Source organism: Anopheles gambiae, chromosome 3, assembly GCF_943734735.2.
Source record: "Anopheles gambiae chromosome 3, idAnoGambNW_F1_1, whole genome shotgun sequence".
Classification (NCBI taxonomy): domain Eukaryota; kingdom Metazoa; phylum Arthropoda; class Insecta; order Diptera; family Culicidae; genus Anopheles; species Anopheles gambiae.
Genome location: NC_064602.1, coordinates 9,529,447 through 9,550,052, shown reverse-complemented (window position 1 = coordinate 9,550,052; position 20,606 = coordinate 9,529,447). Strand labels below are relative to the sequence as shown.

Sequence of the window (20,606 nt, the reverse complement as noted above, 5' to 3'; positions counted from 1 at the left end):
TGTGTGTTTTTTATACACTGTCTTTGGTGGTGGTAAGCACCAAACAAACCGAAGAAAACACTGCAAAAGAACAATCAATATTTTATGAGCCCCGGCGAATTGCTTTCCATTGCTTGTCAGTTGTAAAAATACGACAATTTGATTTACGTGTTTCGTGTGCATATTAAACGAAAGGAAGTTAATCTTAGCCGCGTTTGGAGTGGGGCTGATAAAACTTTTCACCAAAGCCAGACAGAAGCCGAGGTGGAAAAAAAGAGGAGAAAATTGTACCAATTTTAAATTAGATTAAAACTGACGCCAATTAGCCAAAAACCCTGACACGAGCATCGAATGAAAGAAACAGCTTCCTCAACAACCTCGCGCCTCCCTTTTGCTTACCGGAGGAAAGAAACTTTTCCGTTACCAAGAAACCGAGCTCACCATTCAGCAGCATTGAATTGGGTTTCGTTGTCTTATGGCTGCCCCGAGGAAAGATTACGATTTCAAAGGAATTATCGAGAATGAGTCATTTTTGAAAAGTCGGATTGCGTCGGTTTCGGGAGCGTCTGGTCTCAAAAGCTTTACCCAAACAAGCTTCAACGATTGGTTTAAAAGTGTTATTCTTGCACAGATGCGTGATTCTGTATTTGAAGCATTGTTTCAACAGCAAATTCCGCGAACGTTGGCTAAGCAGCATACTTTACCGTTGAAGGAGCGTTCAACTTTCGACGGCACTCGGTAATTGAATTAGACGACAAGCGTTTTGCTGATGATTGAGCTGAATCTAAGTGGCCTATCTTTACAACGGGTTGAAGGTTTCAGCTCGGACGCCGTTGCTATGGTAATGGTGGTCAATGAGCTTCAAGTGGACGATGAGCGATTATCGAAGCTGGTGGAGGTTGTTTGAATTTACATTTTATTTGTCTTAATTAGAAATGGCAAGTTTTTTTGTTTGTAGAGCATTTAGAAAGCTAAAAGCATAAGAACGTTTTAAACTATAGTTTGCATAATTTTAGGCGTTGTGTGTATTGCAAATATATTTGCATAATTTCGGGCGCTTTTCTGGCACAATCTATTGGTTAAAGAGCATCCAGCTTTCTTCTGCCAAGCGTAACATCCAATAAACCTTTCGAAGAAATAAAAGCAACACCACGAAGCATTACGATTTAAATATCCACTTTATTTTGTCTGCCCCGCGTACCGCGTTCATCGCGGCTGAGCATTTATGCAGTCGATTACATTACATTGGGTTGGTTGGTTACAAGTCATGTTTACCCGTTGGTGCGGGGCGAATATACATGCTCTCTTGCTGCCACGTTGTTTAGCCCACCCTGTTGGAGTTTCGTTTCGCTTTTCGTGTCAGTTTTGCGCTGCTGTTTTCCATTCCCTCAGCCCACAAACCCACCCTGCAATGGTGGAATCATTATAAAAACTCCTCCAGGAGCAGCTGTACAGTCCTGCCTGCCTTTACAATAAATATATTTATTTTTATGTATAGTAATTTCGTAAGCACCGGGAAGCGCCGACCGACGATGCAGCCACGCTTTCGCAAACCGAAAGCTCACCTTTCAATCGATTGTGCTTTCGGGCGCATAATGTGTCTCCTTGAATTAGATTGTAGGATTACAAGCTTTGTTGTATCTGCCGTTCGTGTATCGTTCGGTTTTGTTTTGAGTTGCTGCTTCGTTAGTAAAATTAAAATTCTCCACCCTGCCTATCTGCTTTTCCATTAATACTGTAAACTTGTACGCGAGAAGAATACTTGTCCTTCCCGCACCCTTTTGTTGTAAGAAGTGGCAGTGTTGTGAGTAATTTTGATCCTATTCCTCCACTGGTGAGAATTCCATTTACATTTACATTTATGTTTGTGTATGTTATTCCTGTTGGCGTTTGGCAGTATCGTTTGTCTGTTGTATCGCACTAAACTGTGTATGCATATGTGGTTTTCATTAATACTTGTTTCTTCTTTAAATTTGCATTGTTTTTGTTTTCTTATTTGCAGAACAGTGAACGGGTATGCTTTATACAATTGATTTAAATTTTGTATCTTCTTTTGTAACCGCTTTTGTACCATTCCACACACGCACACACACATGTACCGACACGATAGCATTTGATGCATTTGTATCCTTCGAATCTTGGCTAGAAGTGGCATAAAAATAGATGTTTTGTTGTGTGTGTTTTGTGCTTATATGTGCATTTGTATGTTTATCTTTCCTTCCCATTTCGCTACTTATTGTCTCTGGACGGCTTCCTGCCATTTACATGCTGCTACTTTTTATTTTTATTTCATTTATCCTTTCAAGTCTTGCTCATTCCTGTGTCTCAATTCAGTTTTGTATTCAAAAAAGGAGAAAGCAAAAATATTCGTGTTTATCGAAAACTATCTAAAATGAAACTATCTTCAATGCGACACTAGCGCTCCTGGTGAGCGATAGCACAAGCACGTGAATTTTTCAATTCAAAGTTGTACGCAATGCTTTGCCGTGAGATGTTGTACACAACTTCCAGTTGTAGCTGCGTGCAACACGATGAAGCGCCAGGATGTATGCAAGTTATTTTCCAAACAAATTGCATACTTTGAGCAGCAGTTGAGTGGCATAAATTAACGTCGCGTACAATACGTGGTCGGAATTTGTGGTACGTAAATCGATGAAAGATTGTATGGTTTTTGGAAATTTCGAATAATCTTGCTAATGGATGTTGTTTTTTAACTCATCTGCTTAAAAATTCAGGCAAAATAGTCACAAACAGTCTAGTCCCCATACGTGACCTACCATCACTTCATCATCAACACAACGGACACCCGTACTTCAATCCCGTTTCCTAGTTTTCCTGTAAAAATTTGACTCGCTCACAGTTCGTTTCTAGTTGTCCCTCTCCAAAACCGTCCTGGCTGGCGGCCATACCCACTCCACCCACCTAACATAATGCACATATTTCCGCTAGTTGTTTTGTATAAAATCGTTTTTTTTAATATCACACTCTGTACTCGTTCGGCTTAATGTTGCTGTATGCTTTTTATCGCTACATATCGCGCTAGAATTCGCTATCCAAGGGGTGTTTGTTTTACCCCATTCCGTTTTAATATAGCTCTGGCTTTTTTGATTGGCTCCGGCTGCTAGAGAGCTTAGCAACGATTCGTTCTATGTACAATATCGCTTCAGATAACATTCAAACATGCACACTTACACGCACATCAATACATTCGCTTCCACTGGCCCAAACAGACGGATAGAATGACGAAGAAGGACAACATCGAGAAAGGTGGATGATGAGCGAAAAGGAAGGGTAAACAAAATGGTTCCTCCGCGAGCATGATTCCTGCAGGGAACGAATCCTCCCTGGGATGGGAGAAAGTTTGTCCCCGCCGATCTTTCTCCTGTGTTTGTTTGACGGTACACTACACACTAGACACACACGCACACACACACACATACTAATGCCGCTGAGGAATTAAAAGTAATACTTAAAGGTATGGACTATCGTCAAGGACACGGACAGTGTTTGCTGCTTCGGTTGCGGTTGCTCCCACCATCTCGCGCCCCACCACCGAGATGGAGGGCGAAGCGTCGTCATCGTCGTCGTCCCGCAGCGCCTCCCCGACTCACGGGGGTTTGGTTTTATCTTTAAGACTAGAGACGGTTGCCTGAGGACCGCTGCCGTGCAGGATGGCGTAGAACGGGGCGGGGGCCGGCTGGTTGCCGCTTTGGCTTGAGGTCGGACTGGCCGCTTCGGCCGTGTCGTCGTCCAGCTGGACGCTGCTGTCCGCGGCGGACGGGATCGTGGGCAGAAAGCGCACGCCGAGCCGGGGCGGCGAGCAGGACAGCTCGTGCGTGTCCTCCTGCACGGCCGACTGGCGGACGAGGCGCGGTTTGCCACCGGGGATGGACTGGCGGGCGGTACCTATGAATAAGGAAGAGAAAAGAAGATAACCAATAAACGTTTGTGAGCGAATAAAGCTTTTAAAAAGGCAATTTGAGATACAGATTGCCTACATTTAGGCGTTTCACTTACTGGAAACAGGATGACCAACACCGTCGATACGCACACCCGGCAACACCACGGAAGTGCTGCCACTGGAGCGTGAGATACGCCACGTGCCCGTACTCTGCGTCGCCGTCGAGCCAGAGGAATCGTTCCGCGAGCTGGACAGGTTCGAATCCTGCGACGTTTTGCGCGTTATCAACCAGGACGTGTGGCGACGGCGTGGATCGAGCAGACGCAGCGGAATGCCGCAATGATGCTGCGCATTGCGCCACGAGTCCGATCGCGACGAGCTAAAGTTCTCGCTGGACGACACGGAACCGGCCCGCTTGTGCTGCTTCTGCTGAATCTCCGCAATCTGGTACGCGTACTGGTCGCCATTGCGGCCCCGGCCGCGCCGATTCCGCTCATCCGCAGTGCCCCAGCTGCACAGCATCAGCCTGCGCCAGGTACGGCCGAACACGCCCTGGCGCAGATGGTGCTGCTGCTGCTGCTGCTGGTGATGGTGGAACCGCAGCCGGGCCGACTCTTGCTCCATCAGCTTGGCAGAGCAGTTGCACGTTTGCCCGGGGAGCAGCGGTGGCAGCTCCTTCGACGACCTTTCCACCAGCGAGTTTGTGTTGGCGGGCGTGTGCCGATTGCTGAAATTGGAACTATGCCGACACCGGCCAATGCCACGCGTCACCCGCGACTCCTCGATCGCTTTGCAGATCAGCACGCAATCCTTCTTGAACTGCTTGGTAAGGATCGCGTACAGAAACGGATTGCAGCAGGAGTTGAGCGGCAGTATGAACACGGTAAACACCTTCGCCTGCTCGAGCGAGATCAGGTGCAGCCCAAAGACGGCCGTCAGCGAGAAGAACGCGATCGGCGACCAGCAGATAAAGTCGGTAAAGACGAGCAGCGCCATGCGCTTGGCGATGCGCGAATCGTTCGAGTTCCAGGCCTGCGAGCCGCGTATTGCGCAGTACATCTTGAGATAGCACCCCATCAGGATGAGGAACGCCACTCCGTTGATGAACATGAGAAATACGACGTACGCCAGGCTGCCGGTACCTTTCTGGATCTCGAACGGCAGGCACACGGCGAACACGCGGTAGTCGGACACGCCGAGCAGCGGCAGGACGGCCATCGTGATGGCGAACGTCCACCCGACCGTCATGATGTAGCTCGCGTGCCGCAGCGACAGCCGCTTGTTCAGGTGCATCGCGTGCGTGATGGCGTAGTTGCGCTCGAGCGTGATTACCGCCAGCGTGTACACGGACAGCTCCGAGCTGAGCACGGCCAGAAAGCCGGACAGCTTGCAGCCGGCGCTCATCTGCCAGGGGATGGCGTACATGCGGAACTCGCCGAGCGTGGACGCGTCCACCACGGCGAGGAAGCCCAGATAGATGCCCATAAAGAAGTCGGCGGCGGCCAGATTGCACACCAGAAAGCGCGGTACGTCCATTTTCGAGCGGGAAAAGATAAGCACAAACACGACCGTACCGTTGCCGAGCATGGCGAGCAGAAACACGACCCACACACCGCACCGGAGGGTCCACCAGTCGAACAGGTCCTGGCAGGGCAGGAACGGGCCGGGCTCGGGCAGACACTGGATCGAGCCTGGTTGGGCGGTGGGCGAGGCGTGCGTTATGCCCAGCTCGTCCTCGAAGTACTCGTCCGGGAAGGTGGGCACGTGACCGCTGGGATAGCTACCGTACTCGGCACCGTACGCATTCAACAGGTCGTTGATTTGGGTGCCGAACTTCTTGCTTAGGTTTTCTGTGCGAGGAGAGAGAGAGAGATGGAGTGTGTGAGAAGGTAGAATCGTTTAATTAATAAGCTTTTATAGCGGTATGGAGTATGCACAAGTTCTTGGAAATGAAAAAGGGGGTCGTATGTGGTTCAATGTAGGTCGAACTGAAGGACAAACAACCTATTAATAGAATCTACAGAATATATTGAATGAGCATGATGAGTATGTTCATAGGAATCGAACAAAATAAACCGCCTAAATGTATGCAAACCACATTACATAAGCTGCTCTAAAGCGCTTTCGTACATGGAGGATGTCTAAATTGCTTTTAAACAGACAAAAACCATTCAAAATCCTGTCTGTGAGCATTATATTCCGGGATAAGCAATGTGTCTGGGTCAGAGTCTGCTGACTCTACTTTTAGAGCATATTTCACCCGCAATCTTTGATGTTGTGCCCATGAATTTATTCACACTTCACAGGCGAGAGCTGTCCTACCCACATTGTGGCTCCATTCATGGAAAGGAACTAAAATGCAAGACCATCCCTTTTGTGTTTTCGTTCACAAAATTCCCAGAATCAAAAGCACAATCAAGCGTCCCCAACAGGCATCAACACTGCCTTGGACAGCGGCATACTTACGCAGCTGCGGCCAGATATCGTTGTAGCTGTTGTTCCACAGGCTCATGTCGAACTCGTTGTCCGTCGGGAACAGCACGTTCTCGCGAATGTTGAAGGTGTTAGGAACTTTCGGTAGGGCCGTGGTGAGCGGCAGAAAGGAACAGCAGTGGTAGGCGTACGACAGGACGAGCGTCTGGATGCGGGGGAACGCTTCCGGCGGCGGAAACTCGCGCAGGTGTGGATTGTTGAACGTTTTCAGATGGAGCAACCGTTCCAGCCCGGCCGTCGGTAGCTGCGGGAAGAGATTATTGCCTAGGTTTCTGTAATGTAAAAAAGAAAGCGGTATGGAAAATAACCAAATTATACACGTTTACACCACCATCGCCGTTGCACTTACAAGTCTTCGAGCTTTTTAAGGGGCCGAAATGCGTCCGCATGGATGAAGAAAACACGGTTCGATTCCATGTCTCTGTGGGAAAAGGTCAAAGGGAAACAAAAAAGCACCAAAAAAAAAACCCGTTGCAATGAGATAAATGCAATTGAATTTAATTTCACCGATGATTTATGCCCCAATCGGGATGATTGTGCTCGGTACCGCCGGTGTACTTACAGCACTTGCAGCCGGACCAGCCCGACGAATGCGTCGTGCGGAATAGATTCGATTTCATTGTTCGAGAGCAGCAGATCGTGCAGCTGACCGAGACTAGAGAACGGTGCACCGTGCAGTGAGCTTATCCTGTTGCTGGCTAAATCTCTGCGTTGAGAGCGTTTCGGGTGGCGTGCCGTGGGGCGGGGGTTTATTTTTCCAACGGTGGTTGGCAGCAGTTCCAACAGGAAGCACAGCGCACCCACAGGAAAAAAGGGGAAGAAACCGGAGATGGAAAAATAGAAAGCGTCAAGCGAGCGGGTGACACCATCGTAGATAATAAAGAAAAATGTAATTTTCCCATCTTTCTTTCACTGTTGTCGCCCCACCTTTCTGGACGACTTGGCGGAGAAGAGAAAAGTATAAAGGGAAAAGGTTGCATACTTACAGCAATCTTAAATCACGACAGTTTGTTACATTTGGAATGCTTAACAATATATTGGATTTCAAATCCCTGGAACGAGTTCAGAGAGGGAGAAAGAGGCAAAAGAGAGAATGAACAAAAAAGGGGGTCAAATGGAAGCGCTTCCACACGGGTCCGGGTCACTTACAAGCTTCTCAAGCGGGGTGAAGTCTTACAAATATGATCAGGTATTTTGGACAGGTTGGCTCGGTCCAGCCGCAGCACCTCGAGCGAAGTGCAGCCGTCCAGTGGAGGTAGTTCATTGAGGCCGCGCACATCGGAAAGAATGCTTTGGTCGGTGGGGGGGTGTGAAGCGAAAAGGTTAAGAATGGCAATTGTGAGAAGTAGCTTAGGATGGAACTAGCTTGAGCTGGATGGTACTTACAGCTTTCGGAGCCGTGGCATGTTTTGCAGCGCGCCGGGTTTGATACCGGCCAGCGGGTTGGACTTTAGATCCAGCGAGACTAGATTTTTCGGAAAATCGCCCTTCGATACCCATCGGATGCGATTGTTCGATGCCGAGCTGCGGAAGGAATTGGAATTGAGATGACAAACCAAGCTTACGCAATGTTTTAAGGGGGTATCAAATCACGATACGATTCCAAGACATTCCCCATTATTTTCATATAAAAATAACCCTCCACCGTAGCTGTTCCTGGCAAAACAAAACTATAAAAGCGAATGAAAGTTTCTGTCTCGTAAAAGCTGCACGAGCCTGTCGTCTCGCACCCATCGCAACAGGAGGCTGATGGTACAGCCAGCCCGTGTGACAGCCAGCAGCCGTTCTCCGTCCAGCGAAACCGTGCTGACGAAGCAAACGGCCCCGGGGTGAACCGGCCACTAATAGAAAACGACGTAAATCTTACAGCAGAAATGTTGAAAGGCTTATGAATAATGAATGAAGCCGGAAGCGTAAGCCGGACACTATCCACCACCAGGACCTTTAGCCTCCCCAACCCCCAACCGTATGGCTTCGTTTGACCTCGCGACCTTCTGCAAAAGGCATCGCAGCAGGGAGCGGTCTGAGTTGAAAAATCCCTCGTTTTGATAGACACGGTACAGTTTGCGGGATTGCACTATCAAATTAAAGGGAAACCAAGAGTCCAAGTAGTTGGACGTGCCTCCGAGGACTGTGTGTGTATGTCTTCTTAAGCAGCGGATGCTTAAGATTTGCCTGCCTGCGGCGGTTAAACGATGGGCCAGCAGACTGGTACGGACACAATCGCGCTTGCGGACACAACTAATGGGAAGGTAAATCCAATTAGTTAAAAAGCGGACAGGACAAGCAGTCTGCGGGAATGGACCAAGACAAAAGCACCAGTAATTGCCTTGATATGACCCTTCGCTGGATCTTGGACTTTTGCTGTTTTGCTCTCTCTCCATTTCGCCCTCGGAGGATGCCAGTATTTGCTGTCCTCTTTTAACCTGGAGAGGTTCCGGTTCGTAGAAGTAATATCCTGCTCTATTTTAATCGCATCGGAAGCACCCGGTAGCGGTTGTGAGGTGGAAAATTGGCTTGGCTATCCGTATCTGTGCTTTCTCACGAAACCTCTCCTGTGGCTTCTGCTTGGCAATGTGAGCGAATTGAATGATGAGGTAATGTGTAATAAGAGATTAAATTGCTGCGAAATAGGTCTGCCCACTTGTTCGGAAGTTGGGTCCATTGGTTTACGATTATTACCACAGAATAGAGCCGTACATGGAGATTGGAAATTTATAAAACCTGCACATTCTGTGGCTGCCTGTGTGGCAACTCTCGGAACCCGGTGAAGCAAGCCAAGATCGGTCGGTAGTTTCTTTTTGCAGAGGCATTAAAGTATCTCTGTGTGGCTCCACCCAACTCGTTACCCGAACCGATTATAATACTGTTTGAGGTCAGAAAGGGGTCAGAAAAACTTACACATCACCTTTTCTTTTACGAGCAATTTTACAGCTTTATGGCCCTGGTCTCCCCATCCTCCGCAAAGTCGTAATTTCCCACACCCAAATGGGCAACTCTGGTAGCGGTTCAATATCGTATACTTACATTTCCTGCAGCATCATTAGATTCTCGAGGCCAACAGGCATAGAACTTAAGCTATTATCGTCTACATCTCTGCAGGAATGAAACAAAAAAGGCCGGAAGAATGGAAACAAATGTGAAAAGTGCACTCGTTTAGAAGGGGCCGGAAATGCATATCACCACCAACCCTACTCTCGCAGTCACAAACACCATCTTTCCACCGCGCACGCTGAATTTATTCAAAAGTTTTAATCGTCCGTTGCAGAGAAAAAAACACACAAACACACACAAAACGGGCATCCTTTTAACCAACCACCCGGGGGAATCCTGTGGGAATGATTCTTGCGCTTCTCTAGGCGCGGTGGGTTTTATGCAAATAATTTTGGCAAACTTTATCCCTCTCGTTTATCTCTGCTGGCAAAAGGGGTAGAGGGTAGAGTAGATTGTGCAACGGCCGGTGGTTTGTGCTATATTCTTTTTTTCGCTTGCACAAATTTATTTGTGTGTGAAATTTATCTGAACCAATCGGACGGAGAGGGGAAAGTTTTGAAGCTGCAATTGTTATTTTTTATCACTTTATAGCCGATCTGGGTCGAGGTAGAGGAGGAGTTTATGCTTGTGCAAATGACAACAAACGATCTGCAGCGTTGAGGTGTGAGAAAGGGGGTGGTGCTGTGACTGACGAGGGTGGTGAATTAAGTCACAGTGTTTTTTTGTGCGTGGTTCGTGTTGAAGGAATACTTACAAAACTTTGAGTCGTGTTAGGTTCGTTAAAGCACCGGAAGTAATTTCACTTATTTGATTTCTTCTTAATATTCTGTAATTGAAAGATAGGAAATTAGAGTTTAAATTCATTTGCCAGAGACAATTTCAGCAGAAGATAGCCAAGTGAAATAGTTTAAGTATAGTCAATGCCATGCATATTGCATACCTTTAGGCGATTTGAATCTTTACAGGCTAATTTCACTGGGTCAGCCGTAAAGTATGCAATACAGATCCTGTAACGCTTACAAGTAATGCAATATGCATTACAATTACAGCTTACTCATCAATTTCAAAAGGCTACCATCTTGACTTGTTCAATTTAGCAAACAAAACCGATCTACTTACAACATGTATAAATTATCCAAAACTGGAAAATCTCGTTCTCTGATTATTGTAAGTAAATTATTACCTAGATTTCTGTAAACAAAAAAAGATGAAAGTGGAAAAAATGTAACAAAATGAATACCTTCATTTAGAAATTTCATTTCCCCTCGTCTTGCTCGGCACTGGTCGGGGGGTATGCTTTTAATGCTGCAAAGCGTGGCATCATATTTCAAACTGCCGAGTGATTTCTTTCGCTTTGATAAAACGCTTTGAAACAAAACTACATTTAAGTGTAAAAAAGACTCAAAAGGCTCACTGCTTTCAGGCTGATTGCGTATCAGTTTTCTTTTTTGCTTCGCGCTTGCTGTCTCCCTCTGTCCCTCTTTCTTACTCAATCAGAGAAGAAATGCATCCGGCACCAACACTTACACTGCAATGACACAAATTTTTTTTGTTGCTGCAAAAATGTCACATGAAATAATGTCATGGCTTCCAATCTCGGTCAACGCTTGCCAGATAGATCGTTCAGCGGAAAAATGTCCACCCGGAGAAGGATTTCCGGTGCAAGAGAACAAAACAAACCAAACAAAAAAAACACACACACACACACACACGCCCAGAGCGTTATCCATTCGCTGGAAGTGCGCCAACAGCGTTGCATCTTGCAACTGTTTCTCGTTGTGCGGAACGGGTCCGTATCGTGTGTCATATGCACGCAAAGGGTGCTCATGTCAAAATGTGCCATTGTTCAATCATATCCAACGACGGTTCGATTGGCTTTTGGCAGCTTTCTTCTTTGCTGTCATGCTGCTGCTGCCGTTGGGTGAGTGAGGAAAAAATGAACATCTTTTGTGCGGTCCCGTGGAAAGTACGGAACTTTTTTGATTGATTATTCAACTTATGTGGGGAAAGTTTGTGACAGATCTATTACGGACGAGTGCACTTTGACAAGTTGACAAGTGCATATGACGCATGAAGTGAAATTGAATCAACATCCTTTCAATCGAGTGGCAGTTGAAATGCATCCCTGCAAACCTACTTAAGCAAAGCTACTTACAAAGCTTCTAATGATCTCAGTCCGATCAGTGCGTCCGTCGGTACCCGCTGCAGCAGATTGCCCTCCAGTCTCAGATTCTTCAGGAAGTGAAACCCCCGAAAGGTAACGTTCTCCATGTCGGCGATTAGGTTGTTGTCTAGGTAGCTGTGGGTAGTGATAAATCATAAACCGAAGAAAACCATCTCAGTGTTCAGAGATTAAACTTTGCCCAGAGGGAAACTGTTTGGGTTTGGTTTGGGGGTCGTAACTTACAGCGTGGTTACCGTCCGGATGCGTCTCAGTGCTTCCATCGGGACGCGCGCCAAACCGCAGCCCTGCAGTGCAATCTTCTTCAGGTTCGACAGCCCGAAGAACGCTTCACTGTTAATGTGATCCAGCTTGTTGTGGGAAAGGATTCTGTTCGGTTGGTCGGAGGAGAAATGAAAGTTAGTTTGAGCTTGCCTGTGCAGTGCGTTCAATTAGCAGTGAAAATTGAATTGGAAGCGTACACCTGAAACTTTGCAAAACCCTCACTATGATCCTAGTTATGCGGAAGCGGAGATATTGTGTGCTGGCAAGGAGGAGCGTGTGGAAGTTAAAAATAAATCCTACGACACAACTTTTTAATGTACTTTTACCAACACAAAACTCTTGTACCAACTTGTACCAACGCAGGAAGGCGATTTCAAACGCAACACTCGATCCTCATCATCACTATCATCAGCAAGAGCCTTCAAAGAGTTAAACTAATAAAACTGCTGACTTATACAAGCATTGGCAGAGAAGAGAAGACATTGAACAGAGGCAGTGTGGGAGATGAAAAACTTTTTAATTACAAAATGTTTGCACTGTCTCTTCGTGAACCGGAACCGGGGCTTTTTTTCTCTCTCTGCTTCGTAAAACTCAACCTATTTCGTCAAAGAGCGTGAGAAAGGCTCTATCATACCTACGTCGTTATCGATTTAATTACTTTTGATCGGTAGGCAGCGGCCACTCAAACGCCGGCTCTAATTCTGAGCCAACTTTTGACACGAATAACGACCGAAACCGGTAACATTAATTACTAAACTCGCTTCGCCTAAGAAGTTCATTTTTCATACTTACAGCTCCTCTAGATTTGGCAGCATGTCGAATGACTTATTTGGTAGGTTGGTTATGTTGTTGTTACTTAGATCTCTGCAAAGAAGAAGAAAAAGCAGGAAGAAAGACTCCATTAGTAATGAAAAAATCATTTGCTGTAGGTTTAATGTGAGAGCACCCTCACACCCCCAAAATTTGTAATGATCGCCACCGAACGGTTGGTCTGGACGAAGGAACGCACTAATTGCTTCTGATCGAGTTGATTTCTCCTCCGTTGGATAATATTTCACTACCGATAGCAAAGTGCCACTCGAAAAACCGGCGACGTCCATTCCCCTCAACCTTCTGCTTTCCTGAAAAAATAACACTTCCTTCCGATGCCTTCTTGACACACACAGCACAGCACAGTCTGCCTACTATTAGCGAAGGTAATTTATGGCGAACGATCAGAAGCGCTACCCGTTCGAGATGGAGCTGTTTTCCTTTTGCCCGTTTCAAACGAAGGGGGAAGTGAAGAAAACATGGGAAAGAGGAGGCTTTTCGTGGCGTAAATAATTAGCCTCATCGACATCGGCGCTGCGCCCGGTAATAGGTTTGACCTAGTTTGGTTCGAAAAAAACAACGAAAAAAAAAACAAAATTGTGAAACACCACTCGACTGCTACCTTGTTTGCTAAACCGAGGCCGAAGCTGTGTAAACGTTTACCATAAAGCATCGAAAATATTGTTATCCTTTTTTTTTTGGTTTAGCTCCCCGCTCTGGTGCGAATGGCGTCGCGTGCCTAACGGGGAGGATATAATAATCCATTTTGAGAGGGATATAATGGTAACGGACGGACGGAAGAATTGCTGCACAAACCGGAAGTCATCGTGCGGCGGATGACGACGGTGCGACGAAATAATGCAATAAACTCTTCCGAAATGTAGCTTTTTTGGGGTGCGGAGAGCAAGAAGTCTAACACGGGGCTTAAGATGTTCTTAGGAAGAAGCTTCGGGAAGCTTACGCTGGCAGGCAACAAGCAGCAACAATATGGTCTATTTTTGGCAGCGAGTTCTGATGGAACATCCTATCTATTCTACTTTTCTGCTCCATTTCAAAGCTGGAGCCACGCTGTAGGCATTGTTGGATTAATAGTAGATTACCCCCATACGCACGCTCGTCTTACATATGCTCTTTTCTCTCAATCACATCAGCTTCAGGATGCGAGGGAAAAAACCGAGACAGCTCTTTGTGGTTGAAGATGTGAAAACTTTTCACCGCGAAACATGACGCAAGCAACATTGGAACGTTCGGGGAGGCTACACACTGATTCATCAGTTTTACTATTAAAATGAATGAATTTCCGCAACGCGGGGCTCGGGCTTTCCTATTTTATCTTGCCAACGGAACCCACCCGCTGTGACATTTACGGCCACACAGCGGGCGACCGGCAAAACGGGAAACGAGAGAAAAAAAAAATAGTAAGATCGTGTAGTAAAAAAAGTTTGCAACAAATCCCAGCAAAACCTTACACCGTGAAATGCTTGTTTGATATTACTTCTCGTTTTCCATTTTGATGGTCACGCTTAGACCTTGTTTGGAACGCGTCCAGTGTCCAGTAAATGGAACGAAACAAAAAAAACACCAATCCCTTGGGTCTTGCAAAAGGGCAAAACCGTTTCAAGGACGAGGAAAGTTGTCCGTGGATCTGATATCTGAGCTCCGACCCCGGGAGCCCATTATTTTGACCATTCCGGACGGTTCCGGAGTATCGCGATTCCGTATCACCGCGACGGGGAGTCGTCCATAAAAATAAATCCATCATAGAGGGTTTTTTGCTGCTGTTGTTGTGCCTTTTCGCTCTTATCTTACTGCCGGTTTTTGGTGCCTCCATGTTCCGGAGTTCCGTGCTGCGAAGGTGCAAGAAGCAGCGTCCATCAAAACACGCCGTATCTTTTGACGGGGGGTGGTTTTTGAGGCAATACTCTCTCCGCCAAGGAAAGGTGTCTGCGATCACTAATTTGATACACTTGCTCCCCGTGACATGCCGGGTCGGTGGGGACATGGCCCGAGGTGATGCTGATACTTGAATAGGTACACACGTGACGGTTAATGGTGCTTTCAGTGACACCGCAAGCATTCCCAAGCAGCACTCTTACTTCGGGCTTCGCGCTATCTCAAGAGTGTGGTTAAGCACAGCAAAAAAGAGGAATATTAAAATGCCACAAGCCGCGACCAAACGCCACACGACCAAACAATTGCCCGACCTGGGCGGGCGGGAAAGGGATAACGTAAAATAACAACTTCAGCCCGGACCGGCCCAGAAAACCAATTTATCATCCCAATGTGTCAGGGAGACCGTTTCCAAGGGCGTTTGCGTTTTCTTATCGCCACAAACGGTCACAAAATGGGATGGAAGCATCTTCTTTTGCGAAAAAAACGAGCCACCAGACACTAACGGCACCTTTTAACGATCTTGTTTCTGCTGGGGACGGGGACCAAAACAGGTCTACAGCCCAGCAGGCGTCAATTTCTAGCCCCAGCACCATCGGACACTTACGAACCGGGTGTCGAATGGAACGGGTGTGTTTTCCCCCTCAGGTGAGAGTCGAGGGTCGATGGGGTCGGTGGGGTGAAGAGATTAAAATTCTATACCGTCGGGCCTGCCGGGCATATTTTGAAGACAGCGCAGTAAATCATCGCATCCGATTGTTTGTCAACCGATGATGCTGACGACGATGACGGGGACCTCCCAGCCGGGAGGACCATCAGAAGACAAGGTGTCTGGTTATGAGTGCGTATGCAATCAGCACACACTGGAAACGCTTGGGGGCAGTGGGCAAGGGACACGTTTTCCTTTCCAGCAACGGCGCGACACTCTAGCGTGTGTGATGAAGGGTCCAAAGGGATCGGCTGTCGGCTAATGTATGAATATGGTGTCGGCTTGAATGGCTAGAGAACGTGTGTGACAGCCCGAGACCGGGGAAGGTATGCACAGTGTGTCGGTGACAATTTGCTGGGGCTGCAGACAAGGGATTGGTCGATGAGCCTTCTTTAGGCTCACAGGGTTGTGACATGGTTCAGGACAGCATGATGCTAATGGATGCTTACAAGCTATGAAGATTGTGTGTGTGTTTTGGGAAGGGAAAATATTTGTTAAATGAGGGAGAAAATGTCTTTTGGGTATAACGATAACTATGTCATTAAATTTTATACCAAACGATTAATAGTTTAATGAGCAAATGGTGCTCGATGGTATAAAAATTAATTGCCTTGTTACACATATGAATTTTGTATTTCAGAAAACAAATTTTTGTTTGTCATATCGCAGCATAAACTAATAAAATATAGCTATAAAATTGATTACGTATAATAAAACGGATTTGCTACGCGCATTGCATACTTTTAGGCAAACAGTGAAGCAAACAGCGTGTTTAATTTCGCAGCCATAAAACTCATCATACGCCTAAATGTATGCTATCTGCATGGATGTTTTATTTCAAAGTTTTTGAGCGCAAGGAATAACAAATCATTGCAGGTTGTTTTTGTTTATTTAAAAAAAAATGGCGTTGACTGATTTTGGTTGACCTACTTTTGCTGCTTTTGTTACGTGCTGTCATCAAACTTCTTTTCTACGCAACCAATCGACCGGGACGATAATGATAAGAAACTTAAACCGCCAAGAAGCATCGAATGGACAAGATAAATGAACGTGCCAGTAAATGTCAAACTGTACAATGGCTCTTTTTTTGTAAAGAGATTTTTTTCCCTCTTGTCATGAATGATAAGCTAAAGTATCCCGAAAAATGGTTTGATCTGCAAGTAATCAATTTTTTTTTCAGAATTCAGGATAATGTTGATAATGGAATGCCTTTTTCATAAAAAAAATCATCAATAAAATGGTAAGCTATTTTTAGCGTTGGTTCCCCTTAATAAATATTTAAAAAACATGATGAGATCCTATACATGCTTGGCTTTTTGTCCGCATCTTGGACAGTTTGCAGAAAGGTAACCTTTTTTCCACGATCGAGTGCAGTGCGCAAAAACAACCTACCGGAAGCCAATGGACGAGAGTTTTCCAAACCAGTCATAAGTTAGCGACCAAAAACGAGCATGTTTATGACAGCGAAATGAAATGATTCCTGAACGCCCGGTAATAAATGGACGGGAAGCGGATGTCGTTTGTGATAAGCTGAGCAACGGTTTCCCTCCCTACACTCTTTCCACTAAAAACTAGCCGATCGGGGAAAACATCTTCCATGGTTGGGAGTCACACACACCAAAAAAAACCGGAAGCACATTTGAAATAGATTTGGCAAAAATGGAGCGGGTGGCAAACAGACATCCCCAATCGTAGCGGCGGCGGAAGATCGTGTCTTGCGTCCGTCCGACAGTAACCAAAACGCCAAAAGCTTCGGTAGCGCCCACCCAATGAGAAGAGAGCTTGCAAAACAATCATTTATCATAAGAACACCTCACCACAGCGACCGTGCCCGCATACCTTCTTCCGAAAGGCCGAAAGAGAAAAAAGCTCCAATCTGTGCATAACTTTCCCCGGATCCAAGGAGAGAGAGAGAAGGTTTTTGGGTTTTTTTCTTCTCCTGCCTAGGTTGGCGCTTATGGACGAAGTTCTAAATATCTTTACGCATGTTGAGCTGCTGCTGGTAGAGAGCTTTGCACGGCAGCGCTTCCGGCTAGTGTGTTGCGGCTACGGCTGAACGCTTTTACGAGGGCGAACCCGTGGGGCCGATGTTCTCATTTGTCCTCGCGCTAAGCTTCGCCGGAGGGCTGTCTTCCAGTTCATTGCCAGCAGCACGAATAAAGAAACGTGTAACCAAACACCAAGAAGTGCATAAAGGACGACGAAAAAGTAGAAAACAATTTGCTCGTGGCGAATTTTTCTTGTTACTTTGCTGCGCTAAACCGAGGAAAATAAAAACTTTTCAACTAAATTTTCCTCCATCCCAGCTGATTTGTGGTTTGCCATGTTTCCCTTTTGCGCTCGTTCTCGCCCGTGCTTTGCGCGAAAAGTCATGATGTTTGTGGTCGTGGAGACGGAAAGAGGAGGGAGAGAAGGAACAATGTTGTTTATCATCGAATCAGTGCCGGAGCCGCAAGGACAAAAGCGCCCGGGCAGCACGAACACACGATAAGACGCTAATTTATACACGATGCAGCGGTCAAACCGTGCGACCATAAATCATGCATCACTGGGCTGGCTGGCTCTGCTGGGTGTATGGGGCTTTGTAGAAGATGTGCTTTTTTTTTTGTTTACTCCAAGAAAGCGAGAGCGAGAGCGGGATAGATGTACGGGTTTGTTGCTCGGACGCGCTGCACTATTGTTTGTCATTGTTGGGAAAAGTGGCAGCTTCAAAGCGGGACAGCGAATCGACTGCATGCACGTTTACGTTTCCTTCCGGTTCATGAAAAATGCAGCAGGAGTAATGCACCGAAAGTAGCAGCAGCAGCAGCAGCCGTCGTCTTCCATGTGAGATGTGCATGTGCAGTTTTGGGTCATGGCGGCCATCAATTTCCTTCACCATTTAGTGGTTTGTTTCTAGCACAGCAAGAACACGTGAAGGCAATGCGTTGTGCTTTGGAAAAGGATGATCGCTGTTGTTTTCATTTTAGATGAAGTCCTTGGGAAGGAGGGATTTGGGTTGTGGATCGTGATGTGGAGCATGTGCATGCATTATTTATTGCATGGCGTTGTTCCTTATCGTTGATATTGTTTTGCATTTTCCTCCATAAATAAAGCGTTTATTTCATATCTTCTTTGCTTCAAATACTTCTATTTTACTACTTTCGAAACGTTCTACTTCAATACAAACATCAGTTTTAAACACAGTATTCAAAGGAAAAAACCGATCACTAAAAATTCAACATGACTCATACAGCAAACGTTCAAGAGTGTGCCACAGCAAAAAGAGCAGGCTGACGAAAGCAAAAATTGAATTTCAAAAATGTTTCCATCCTCGGCAACCAAAACCCCAATGAGCAACTTTTCTTCTTCAGAAACTGCACAGCGCAAATAGCACACACATACACGCACACACCGTACACAAAACCGCTTCGTATGCATTTATGCATTTTGAGTGCAAAACTTTCCTTCCCCCCTGTGCAAATGCTTCACAGGCTGGCAAGAACACATGGAAGAATGGAGGAAGGTGGTTTTGTAGGTAGCATCGACGAACAAATCGACGTTGTCTGGCGGTGGCATCATCTTGAATAAATCTTGCATGATGCTTCTTATGCACGTGTGGGCATGGTCCAATTGGAGCATTGTTTGCGGCACCGGATGCTTCAAGTGTGTTTGTGTGCGAGTACGGCCAAACCAAAACGCACGTGAACGCGGTTTTCACTCTACAGCAGCGATCAACAGTGTCACAGCATGCTGCTGCTCGTACGGCGGGCAACGGCGTGTCAAAAAAGCATCAACTCTTGTGCAATGATTTACTGCAGCAAATTGATAAGGGGTTGCTTTTCGTGCCCAGCGTGTGTGCGCACAGTTCTTAGTGCACTTTCAGCACTCGAATATTTGCTTAGCGTCGCGTTCGCGCGCGATGGGGGGTTTCGGGACAAACTTTACAGTAAGATTTGTCAAACACACATTTCTGCCCTTATACACCCTCACACATTCACACGTGTTACTTCTTGCATCGTGCTTCGGTTCAGTGGATACGGAGGAGGGACGAGCAGCAAGAAATAATAGAGAAAGTTTGCTAATTCAAGTTGGAGCTACTGCACGTCTTCTCGGGTGCCCTGTACCCCTGGTGAGCGAATGGGGGAAGCTTTGCAGCCGTCATTGCGCTGGGATTATGCTTAAAGTTTTGCGGCGATATGCGATGTACGATTGTTTGTAAATTGTTTTGCAAAATGTTGCCAACCGAGAAGCGGCGAATGAATTTGCAATCAGCAGAACTCAGTGTGTGCGTGTGTGCAGTGTGCAGTGTGAGTGTGTGCAGTGAGAAAACAAGTTCATTTCGGGCAGAAAACATTGTATGGTGATGCATGAAGTCATCTGTAATTGAATTACTCTTGGGATCTTGTTTAATGGTTCGAGAGTGTTTTGCAGCAATGCAGCGTTACTATTATTTGCTGCAAGATGGTATACTGAAGGATCTTAGCTGAATGTTTCAAAATGTTAAAGTACTACTAACTTTAAAGATCAAGTTTTAATTCCATCTACAAAACAGTTTATTCGTAATAAGCAAAAATAAGGCATCGCTGGTGACGTGACCAGGATTGGACAAGCTCGTATGGATTACATGATCTTTATTAACACACGTTTGAATAACACTGAGCTAAAAGATCGTAAAAATAATATTACTTCACTGAACATAAAAAAGGGGGTGTGCAAGTTGCTACACACTTATCTGAACTGTGATCAAGAGGGCAATAATCATACGAAGGTCTCTTTACACTAACAACCTGCATCTTTTTTTCCTCTATCTCTCTCTCGATCCTTTCATCCACATTCTAGAGCACTGACTAACGTCAGCAACAGCACACAATAGCACCATTCCAGCTGGCTCTTCCAGTGACTGAAAAGCTGACTAACATGCGATAAAAATAATGGTACGAAAACTAATGTCGCTTGTAAGTGTCATGTAACGAGGAAGATTGTAAGATGTAGGAACCCGGAGCTAGGAAAGAAAGAAGGATGCACCTTCGAAGCGACATTCATATCCCATTGTTCCGTGGTGCCTTTCTGCAGCTAAGCGGAAGGACGAGGTGCACCAACTGGAGCATCAGCAGCAGCAGCAACTATGGCCACGGTAAACATTATTCTATGGAAATCTGCATCGACGAGCCATAAAAGCAGCATGAGAACGAGATGAGCACTGATCCTAGCGCCTGCAATCCTCCCCTTCTGGGATTGAGTGGAAAGAAGAAGCGAAAAAAAGAGAGTGACACAAAGAGTGCTGTAGCGACGAGGATTACAGCCAGGAATGCAACAGTCAGCGCCCGGCCACGCTATCCCGTGGAGTGATAAAATCAATGGCGCTAAAGTGGCGGGCGAGCAACATCGATAACGCATCGCAC

General features: G+C 46.2%; 1 protein-coding gene across 3 annotated transcripts in view; it reads right to left on the bottom strand.

Annotated features, from left to right (window-relative positions):
* Positions 1-1,443: 1,443 nt before the first annotated feature.
* LOC1277636 (lutropin-choriogonadotropic hormone receptor) overlaps positions 1,444-20,606 on the bottom strand; it is a 98,478-nt gene continuing 79,315 nt past the window's right edge. For all 3 annotated transcript variants that reach the window (XM_061656703.1, XM_061656704.1, XM_061656705.1), the window contains 14 exons: positions 12,606-12,677; positions 11,775-11,918; positions 11,523-11,666; positions 10,487-10,558; positions 10,122-10,193; positions 9,401-9,469; positions 7,760-7,897; positions 7,523-7,663; positions 7,360-7,425; positions 6,936-7,079; positions 6,723-6,794; positions 6,347-6,645; positions 3,997-5,730; positions 1,444-3,885 (listed from right to left, as the gene is read on the bottom strand). In XM_061656703.1, coding sequence (XP_061512687.1) covers positions 3,587-3,885; positions 3,997-5,730; positions 6,347-6,645; positions 6,723-6,794; positions 6,936-7,079; positions 7,360-7,425; positions 7,523-7,663; positions 7,760-7,897; positions 9,401-9,469; positions 10,122-10,193; positions 10,487-10,558; positions 11,523-11,666; positions 11,775-11,918; positions 12,606-12,677 — 3,466 coding nt within the window. In that variant the 3' untranslated portion in view covers positions 1,444-3,586. The remainder of the gene's footprint in view (positions 3,886-3,996; positions 5,731-6,346; positions 6,646-6,722; positions 6,795-6,935; positions 7,080-7,359; positions 7,426-7,522; positions 7,664-7,759; positions 7,898-9,400; positions 9,470-10,121; positions 10,194-10,486; positions 10,559-11,522; positions 11,667-11,774; positions 11,919-12,605; positions 12,678-20,606) is intronic.